Source organism: Tachysurus vachellii, chromosome 8, assembly GCF_030014155.1.
Source record: "Tachysurus vachellii isolate PV-2020 chromosome 8, HZAU_Pvac_v1, whole genome shotgun sequence".
NCBI lineage: Eukaryota > Metazoa > Chordata > Actinopteri > Siluriformes > Bagridae > Tachysurus > Tachysurus vachellii.
This window is the reverse complement of record NC_083467.1, coordinates 6,067,236-6,077,815: the sequence shown is the minus strand read 5'-3', so window position 1 is coordinate 6,077,815 and position 10,580 is coordinate 6,067,236. Positions and strand designations below refer to the sequence as shown.

Below are 10,580 nucleotides of genomic sequence, written 5' to 3'. Positions count from 1 at the left end.
CAGTAACGAAGTATTTTTAGTGAAGTTGTTTTTACTGAATTACAACACTGAAGCTGTAATGATATGTAATGATGTGTATAAAAGCCTACAAGACATAATCTAGTAAGTGTTGCACACCTAGTGAACATTAATGACAACCAAAGTTTATCAGTTATAATTACAATTGCTGACAGTTAAATAAAAATATACAGTAGAGCAGTTAAAGTTTGTATGTCCTGTATTTTACCCTGGGGAAGTGAGAACCTGGACATCTCCATGTCAAAACCTACAACAAAGCCATAAAGTATCCATGTGGTGTTTCACTGTGTCATTTCTAGGTTTATAAACAGGTCTGACCTCAACACCTTGGAGGTACCTGTGTTACAGCTTGTGACTAGGGTCGCATTAAATCATGGGTTACATGGGCTAAAGCCCAGGGTCCTGCACTGGGGAGAGGCCTACTAAATGCACAATTTTTTTTCCATTGAATTTTTTTATTAAACATTTGTTTAAACTTTAAACTATTTTTAAATTATTTTTAGGTTTGCAGATTATTATCTGCATTTAAGTAATTTAATAAAAAATATATAAATAAAATGAAAATATATAAATACTATATAATAGTATATAATAATAATATAATAATATAATAATAACGCAACCAGTCGATTTTTTATTATTTTTTTTAAATCCCCAAACTTTGAGGGATGGCCTGCGTTGATCTAAAACGTGCCCTGCATGTAATGAAACTACAGAGCCAGACCACTACTTGTCAGGCCGAGATTTCTTTTCTTCAATTGTTTTTTGTACTGGTGATTGACAGACTGGTAGCGGAGCTGGACTGCTAATTCCGTTCATATGACGACATAAACCATTATCTTGGGTTTTTAAATTGAAACTGCAAAATAAATACTGAAGAGATTTGGAAATTGACTTGGTGGATAAACTTTGACATATTAAAGCAATCATACAAAAGGAAACCAACACCACAGCAAGAAAGCTTATCAAGATAATAAAACAGCGGAAGTTAGAATCTGTATTTACAAACATCGTTCTTCGCTTATTTCTAACGCTACTTGTAACAAATGCCACTGGTGAAAGGTCAACTGGCCTTGGTGAAAAACAGGCTGCGTTCTGTTATGGGCCAGGAGTGTCTCTGTCATCTAACCTTAATGTCTCTAGAGAGCGACATTCTCCAGAAATTGCATTTTTCAGACCTCATCAAAGACTTCACATCAAGAAAAACAAGGAAAAAAACTTTTTAAATGTAGGCAATTAAAATGTATTCGTACATTAGTGTCATTTTAAATTGTTCATGGGGAGGGAGGGGCCCATAGTAATGATGTAGCCCAGGGGCCTTTGCATATGGAAATGTGCCCCTGCTTGTGACTGTGACCAAGTCATAGGTAGTCTCTCTTCCAAAGCTGTAAATCTTCTTTATATACTATGCTCCAAGCACAGCCTTGTGCTGATGTACTTTAAGACGCAGGAGTTTAAACAAAATCAAACCAAAATCTAACTGACAAAAGGACGCTAGAGCCTTTTATTTAAAGCTAAACTATCACCTCTTGATAAGGGGCTTATGCACGCTTTACCAATAGTTATATTAAAAGAAAATACTTCAGAAATGATTCCGTCTTACACCTTACCTTGCAAGACTGTTCCAAAGCTCTTATAGAGACAAGACTCATTTCTTCTTCTTCGTTGTCTTCCTATTCTTCTTCACTAAATGATCAAATTTTAGCAATATTAAGAACCACATTGTCATGCTGGGAAAAATGCTGCACGATTATTTATGCCTGATTTAATCTTTCATCACTGGATAAATTTGTACTAAAATTATGGTTTGTTTATTTATACTAAGTGTAAGTGTTGTGTACTGTTTCTGATGTAACTGGTGACTGTAGATAGTAAACAGCTCCTCTGTAAAACTCCTCTGTAAAACTCCTCCTATTAAGGAAGTGAGGAGTCTGAGACAACTGCAGTCCTTTATATACAGCCTGCAGTCTTCTGCTCTGGTGAGTTTAGGTTTATTCTCAGTTTATGAAGAAATCTGAGTCAGCATTGTGAAAGGAAGGGATCATTAACTGGACCCAAATAATCTTGAAATCTTCGTGTGTAAAATTTTATCAAAGACAACCTGAAACTCTGAGCATTCAGACTGGAGAGAACAAAAGCAGCAGTAAAATAAAATGGCTTCTAAGTTTTCAGAGGAGGATTTCTCCTGTCCTGTGTGCTATGACATCTTCAAGGATCCTGTTTTACTACACTGCAGTCACAGTGTGTGTAAAATGTGTTTGCAGCAGTTCTGGAAGACCAAAGGATCCAGAGAATGTCCTGTTTGTAGGAGGAAGTCATCTATGGAAACTCCACCTATAAACCTGGTCTTAAAGAACCTGCGTGAGACTTTCTTACAGGAGAGAAGTCAGAGATCTTCATCAGGGTCTGAAACAGTCTGCAGTCTGCACAGTGAGAAACTCAAACTCTTCTGTCTGGACGATCACCAGCCGGTGTGTGTGGTGTGTCAGACTTCAAGAAAACACACCAACCACAAATTCTTCCCCATTGATGAGGCAGTAATAGACTGTAAGGTAAATAAAATGTACATTTGAGGTCATGTGTCACTTTAGATACATTATGTAATTAAAAAAACATGCAATTTAGCAAATGCAATTTAGCTTCTCATAATTTTCTTTTGGTCTTTTTTGTGCATTTCAAAAGTTCATTTGAATGTTTTTGCAAGAAAATATAAGAAAACTGTCTCATGGTCATTAAAAACACATGTTTCACATTCTACAGTTTAATCCCCTTAATAATCAGTGATCTGAGTTAACAATGTGTACAATAAGAGCTGAAACACATAGTCTCCATGTGTGTTAATTTATTTCAGGAGAAGCTCAAAATTGCATTAAAGACCTTACAGGGGAAACTGAAGATCTTTACAGACTGTAAACTGAACTGGAGTCAGACTGCAGAACATATAAAGGTTAAAATCAATAACATGGTTTTGATAGAATTCTATTCTACATCATTGTAAAATCAGTTATATTTAATTTACTTTCCTCTTCACTGCAGATTCAGGCCCAACACACAGAGCATCAGATTAAGGAACAGTTTGAGAAGCTTCACCAGTTTCTACGATTTGAAGAGGCAGTCAGGATTGCTACACTGAGAGAGGAAGATGAGCAGAAGAGTCAGAGGATGAAGGAGAAGATTGAGAAGCTGAGCAGAGACATATCATCACTTTCAGACACAATCAGAGCCATAGAAGAGGAGATGAGAGCTGAAGACATTCTGTTGTTACAAGTGAGGATCATTTAGTCAGTATTTATACTGTGAGAATTTAAAACTTCTTTCCATTGTCAGAAACGTCACATTTCAGTGGTGTAAAAATGTAAATCATATCCACTGATATGTGCTTTGTTGTTTTCCAGAACTACAAGGCCACAGTGAAAAGGTGAGTGATGTGGTTCCTGTCTCTCTGCTTCTCTGTGTTTCTGAATCCAAAGCCACAGCAACACTGACTCCTGAATGTTTTTGCAGAGCCCAGTGCACACTGCAGCATCCAGAGGAGCTTTCAGGAGCACTGATCCATGTGGCAAAACATCTGGCCAACCTGAGGTTCAGAGTCTGGAAGAAGATGCAGGACACTGTCCAATACAGTAAGAGTCTTTCTTTCTTTCTTTCTTTCTTTCTTTCTTTCTTTCTTTCTTTCTTTCTTATTTGTGTGTATTATTATTATTATTATTATTATTATTATTATTATTATTATTATTATTATTATTATTACTATGTTCATTTTGTACTCATGTAACATAAGGGAACTCTTATTCTGAAAGGCTTCTATTAGGTGTCAGACTGATCAGTGTTTGAAGTGTAAGCAGAGAAACTGAGTGAAAACATGGAGAGTTGTAGCGGCTTACAGACATTTTACAGACATTTCTAATTCAAGCACTCTGAAAATTGCAGTTATATTTGTTTATAAATGATTTGTGTGTGTGTGTGTGTGTGTGTGTGTTTGTGTGTGTGTGTGTGTGTGTATTTGCTTAGCACCTGTAACTCTGGACCCCAACACTGTTCATCCTAATCTCATTGTATCTGATGATCTGACCAGTGTGAGATTCAGTGATGAGAGACAGAAACTTCCAGATAATCCAGAGAGATTTGATGAATATAGCTGTATCCTGGGCTCTGAGGGCTTTAACTCAGGGACACACTGCTGGGATGTTGATGTTGGAGACAATATAGTCTGGGTTGTGGGTGTGATGACAGAATCTGCTCAGAGGAAGGAGAAAATATTCTCCCGAAGTGGATTGTGGTATGTGGGATATTATAAAGGTAAATATGGAGTATGTTCTACACCACAGAAATCCACTCCCCTCTCAGTAGAACAGAAACTACAGAGGATCAGAGTGAAACTGGACTGGGACAGAGGAAAGCTGTCATTCTCCAACCCTCTTACTAACACACACATACACACTTTCACACACACATTTACTGACAAATTACTGCCATTCCTACGTGCAATTCGTAAAGAATGTCCTCTAATGTTCGTCCCACTTCAGTGCTCTGTAAGAGTGAATCAGATCAGTTAGAGCTTATTCACTTTACAGAGTGAACTGAACAGTTTATTGTAAAAAGTTTATCAAAGTGTTGTGGTGTTATTTTGACTCACTTTGACAATGTAATCAAAATAATGTCAATAGTCAATACACACACACACACACACACACACACACATATATATATATTCTGAAATTTTTTTTTAATTTTTGTAAATGAAAGTGCTTGAGTAAAAATAACGACTTGTTGACTTGAATCAAAATAATGTGATTTTAATAATGATTTTTAACTACATAGCACAAAAAAACCCAGAAGGAAATTAAAATAATTAAAGTCTCTTTATGTGTAGAACATGATATCTGAAATAGATTATTTAAATTCATTGATGTATTTTAAATCATTTGTAACAATCTGAGACTTTAAAAGCTTGTGTCTTTAATGTATTCCTATTGTTCTGCTTTCCCGCCATGTCACCTTTTCCCATCTACCCTGATGTTCTGTCCTCTATATATTTATCTTTTTGTGTCTGTTTTGGTCAGTTGTTGTTTTATGTTTATTCTGTACGGTCTGGAGTCGGTGTGTTTTCAGGTTCTCATGTTATAGTTATGTTTTTGTTGTGATCTCATAGCTGACTATGGCCATAAATAGGATATCAAATGAGTAAAAGGTACACGGACTATTTAAACCCCATTTGTAAATGTTTCATGTATATACATATTTCAACAGCGACTACCGAATATGGTTTTTGATGTACAGAATAACATGTCTGCAGAGTAGTTAACAAACTCTGATCCTCTGATTCAAAATATAACAAAATTAATGAATTAATGAAAACACTTCCAGCTACAATTTCTTTGTAGATCCTCATGTCATAACAAAGGTTTTCTTTTGTCATTCACTTGACCAGACATCATGTAGCTTCAGCTGTTGGCTATTTTATTGTTAACTTGGATGTAGATTTAGCATAACATGAGAAATGGACTATTGTTTTTGTTAAAAACTATGATGCTCTTTTGTATTTCACTAAGCGCAGCTTGTTTGATTATTTAATAAATATATAATATATAATATTTATGCTATAAAATATAACAGGGTGTGTGGAGGCCTGTCAGCTTACCCCCTTTAAGGATCTCAACAGTATTAAAACTCATTTCAATATTCCATGTAGGATTTAAGTCAATGTTAAGCTTAAAACCATACAGTTGTGACTTTAGTGAATGTCAAGTTTATCAATGGCGAGTTTGTGTACTATATGTATGTAAGTCCTGTATGTTATTTATAATGATTGTCTTATCTTTATCTGGAACCACCCATAAATATCATCAAATGTATTAGGATGTGTTAAAGGATGAAAAGAAAGAAAAATATTTATGTGTAAGAAAGTTATGAGTCTGTTATTTGAAGTTTGCAGTCACAGGAATAGTGGAGTAATGCAGCAAATTGAGTAACTGTGATAATGTAAAGACCTACAATGAGACTTTTACAAAGACGTATGTGTTCAGACAGACCTTTCTGCTCAGTACACTGTAAGCCCTTACAGGTTGATTGAACTTAAAAAATGTATGGAAACTCGTTGCCCTAAAAAAGTTAATTTTGTCTTGTTGAAAAAACAACACATTTTAAGTTTAATGTACTTAAGATTTCAAATGCATTTAATTGAAAACCTTTAGTTCATTGAAATCCCATTAATCCGTTCCAGCTCGCAAAATTCCACTCCAGTTGTTTGAATATGAAAAATGTACAGTACCTGTATTTATAAATGACAAATATTGTATAAAAACATACAGTAATAAAAGAGAATGTTAAAAAAAATAAACTGGTTTTACTTCATGGAAGATGCGCACGGAGGTTGAGGGAGGAGTAAACAGGAGGAATTTTATCTCGTACGTACACTTTCGCTTTCGTTCACTTACTCGCTACTGTACACTCTTAATGCTACTTTACACTTAAATGGAACTTAACTAAACTTCATTAAAATTAACGAATTTAAATCAAGCACCGTGTTAGTTCTGGCAGGCCACGTCGTCAAGCGTGCATCATCTGTTAATCAGCTGTCCACGACGCGCACCAATCCGGTTACGACATCCATATTACCCGACCATGCTCCCCGCGCTCTGACCACGCATGCGCACGGACGGGCGCGTGGATTTTTGTCCAGAACAGAACCATACTGCCAACACTAACTGTATGCATATCATCTAATAAATTCTCTTTTGACAAAGTGGTGCTGACAGAACTGAAATTCTCTTAACTTAACTGAACTTAATTGCCTCCCTGGGGAGGTGTTCCGGGCATGTCCAACCGAGAGGAGGCCCCGGGGAAGACCTAGGACACGCTGGAGGGAACGCCTCGGTATTCCCCCGGAGGAGCTGGAGGAAGTGTCTGGGGAGAGGGAAGTCTGGGTGTCCCTGCTCAGACTGCTGCCCCTGCAACCGGCCCCGGATAAGCGGTAGAAGATGGATGGATGGAAGTTAATTGCTACAATTTCTGTTTTCTTTACATTAATTTTGCTTAATTTTCTTCATCGCTTTTCTCTTCACTTGTTTTTGCCTTTTTTTGTCACTCTTTCCTCACTAACATCTGCCGGTCGTTTTAATAAAAACCTGTCCGGTCGGCATATCAGATGCGGTGTAGTCGCACAAGTTAAAATTTTTAACGGATCCAACGCTTAAAACGGATCCGAAAATTACGGATCCCCAAATGGTCGGCACCTCACGCAGCGCCTTTGCGACTCTCCATAGGAAATGAATGACTTCGGGTTTATCGGTTTATAATTTCATATGAATTATTTTCCACATTTATTGCTACAATATACATAAACACTGAGGTTTTTATTTACTCCTACATGTCCAGTGCATAAGCTATGAAAACGTTTCATTGGACGATTAATCAAGAGAATAACCTAGGGCCTAAGTATTGTGAAATGGGAATGAAATGTAATCTGTGTGTACTGTAAATAGCTTCAGAGTTAACTTCAGACCAAAATATGGCATGGTGCAAAGGTGTGGCCAAAAATGAAAAAGGGAAAAATATAGCTTGATGAGAAAACTGTCTATAAGAAATGTATAAATAGGTGAATGAACATTTGCAAAGTCACGGAACGAATTAAACTCGTATCTTGAGGTAATGAGCAATTATGGGATTCATCCATGCTCCTTGTTAGTGTAATTTGTGTCATAGCCTGTGGACCCCCTAAAGTTGCCTTGGCCACCCTCTGGCTACCCCATGTATAAAACTCTGAACTGAAACCGCTATGGAAGCACCTACTGGAGGACCTCCCGTTATCGTAGACGACCACCCCGGCGATAGGGGTGAACTCGGTGAACAGGGTGAAGAATATAACGTTATACACCCGTGGCCGTATTTGCAAGAAATGTTTCTGTACATTGGATTGAAAGATTCATCCTACCGGATGAAGTGCCTCTTATGCCTACCAAAAATCACTGAAATTTTACTTTTTACTTTTACTTCAAATACTTAAGTATATTAAATATCAGAAAATTACTTTTGATACTTAAGTACAGTATCAGATACTTTAAGAGTTTTACTTGAGTAATATTCTAAAAGGCAACTTTCACTTCTACCAAAGTCTTTTTCTAGTACGATACTTGTACTTTTACTCAAGTATTGCTTTCTAGTACTTTATACAACACTTATAAATAGACCTATAATGTAAGGCTATTAAATAGCAGTCCCAAACTAGTTTTTATTAATCCAATAATGTTGGGAGGTTTGCATGAGCCAGCAGAGTAATTTAAAAAATATACAAAATAATATAAAAAAATAATGTTTCATTTTAGGGTTACAGAACTACAGTTCCAATGGTAAATACACAGTACATGAACTGTTAATAAAACATGGAAACTGCTGCTGATAAATAGAATGAACATCACGTGTATGCAAATCCTTCCCAGCTAACACACAACGTACCAGTTACAGGATTTATTAGTGCTTTACTTTTATTTCATTACTTACTAATTCATTCATTCATTTTCTACCGCTTATCCGAACTATCTCAGGCGTCATTGGGCATCAAGGCAGGATACACCCTGGACGGAGTGCCAGCCCATCGCAGGGCTACTTATTAATTGACAACGTAATATTGCATACTCATAGTTTCTCTTGCACTTTATATATGAATTGATGTAAAGCACATGCCGCCGCGTTTTTCAATGTAATTGAGTTCATAACAAATATAGGCGATTGTAGTAGGGTAGTCTAGGTACCGCCTTATTAAACGTGGTTTTCACATGAATGACAGGTGCGACAGCCTATTGGCTGCCGCTCCGGGTGTATTTAAGGCATAGTTTATGTCACCTGGGTACGCATCGTACAATCATTGTTGTGTGTGGGACTGCAGGGCAAATGCTCCCTAGACAGCGTTAAGAATGCACTGTTTGTTCTGCTGCTATTTTTACGACTGTCACCGTTTGTATTTGATTATTACTTTCTGGCTTTGTTTGTTTGTTTTTCACGCTCCTGCTGGTGGTTTAGGTGAAGGGTGGCTAGTCCGAGCCGTCATTTAAAGCGAGCTGCTTAGCGAGCCTGCTTAGCTCCACTGGTTGTTATATTGCCACCAGCAGCGTGTTTGTTTTGTTTATTTATTTTTTTGCTTTTTTTCAGATCTGTGCTCTTCCTAGGGACGGCGTGGAAACATCGGGTAATATCTCGTACCTGGGAAGATCAAGTTTTGTTTAATGTTGATTTGAGCTTTTTATTGCTAAAGTTCTTTTCAGCTTTAAGTTTTTCTTCTTTGTTAACTTGTTTTTTTGTATTTCATGTGATTTAATTTGAAGCCTGCTGTCTATACTTGTATGGTTTGCTTTATTTCTTCTTTCTGGTTTTGTTCTTCTCTTTAACTTCTTGCTGCTCCATGGCATGTCTAGGTTTGTGAGATTTTGGCACGAGCCTAGTTGAGTATTTACATCTCTCTCTGTCTGACCCCTGTAGCCAGTAAATTGTCCATTGTTGTTTCCCTTCATGGTTTGAACTTATTCTAATGCAAGTTGTTGAATTGCATGTGAGTTGAACTAATTGTGTTTTTTTTTTTTTTTTTTTTTTTTTTTTACTTTCTCTTTTTTTTTTTTTTTTTTTTGTTTTTCAAAAGGCCACAGTGAGGGAAGCTAGCTGTCTTGGCCCTGTGGTGGTGGTGTTTCTTTCACAGAGTGTTTGTCATTGATATCTGTGTCTCCCTCACTTAGAGTGGGTGTGGTGAGAGCATGAGTGTTTGTGAGTGGTGTGTTTTAGGATACTCACTGTTCAGCTAGCTGCCCTACTGGTAAGCCTCAGCCGGAAAGTTTCTTGTTTTCTTTACTTCTTTTCGTTGTTTGGTCAACAGTTTTATACATTTTAACTAATTATTGTGAAATAAAAGTGTTTTTTATATCCACGTCTCTTGTGTTCAGTGGTAACGAACCTGTGTGCTATATTTTTGGGTATAAATTTCCCCGTTCACAGAAATGGGGTGGTGTAGTCTGCTCTAATTTTTAGTTGTATATTAGTGACAATTCTTGCCCTCCACCGCCCCGCCACACATGCATCAATGTGTCAACACATGACAATCACAGGTGCAATATAATAATCAAACTTTATCAAGTGAGCGAGAAATAACAAATGGACTACATTCATACTACTACATTCATTAAAGCATTTTACAATGTACACACGTCAAGTGTAAATGCATGTGCAGCATTCACCCATTTGGTCATATAATCACAAAGGTTCTGCCTTTTATTTTTTTAATCTATAGATTGTCACTGTCCAATTGCACAGTGATTACACAATCCTTTCAATGTAGGCGCTAAACCCGAGCTACTAATGTGGCAAAAAGTTCTCTTTTAACCTCATGGTGTGAGATTCATCTTTTTGCTGTTTTTCTAAATAGAATTGGTTTTTGCTTCTGTTGTATGAGCTTTTCCTGTTTGCACTGTGGTGGAAACATCTTGTGGTGGAAACATCTTCTACCGCTTATCCGAACTACCTCGGGTCACGGGGAGCCTGTGCCTATCTCAGGCGTCATCGGGCATCAAGGCAGGATA

The 10,580-nt window shown here is 37.0% G+C and overlaps 1 protein-coding gene across 1 annotated transcript; it reads left to right on the top strand.

Moving 5' to 3' along the window:
• The first annotated feature begins 2,003 nt into the window (after window positions 1-2,003).
• LOC132849903 (E3 ubiquitin-protein ligase TRIM39-like) lies at window positions 2,004-6,363 on the top strand. The gene is made up of 6 exons (XM_060875918.1): window positions 2,004-2,570; window positions 2,870-2,965; window positions 3,055-3,285; window positions 3,414-3,436; window positions 3,523-3,641; window positions 4,030-6,363. Exons 1-6 carry the CDS (start codon window positions 2,172-2,174, stop codon window positions 4,572-4,574), a joined length of 1,413 nt encoding a protein of 470 aa, XP_060731901.1. The 5' UTR covers window positions 2,004-2,171; the 3' UTR covers window positions 4,575-6,363.
• The last annotated feature ends 4,217 nt before the right edge of the window (window positions 6,364-10,580 follow it).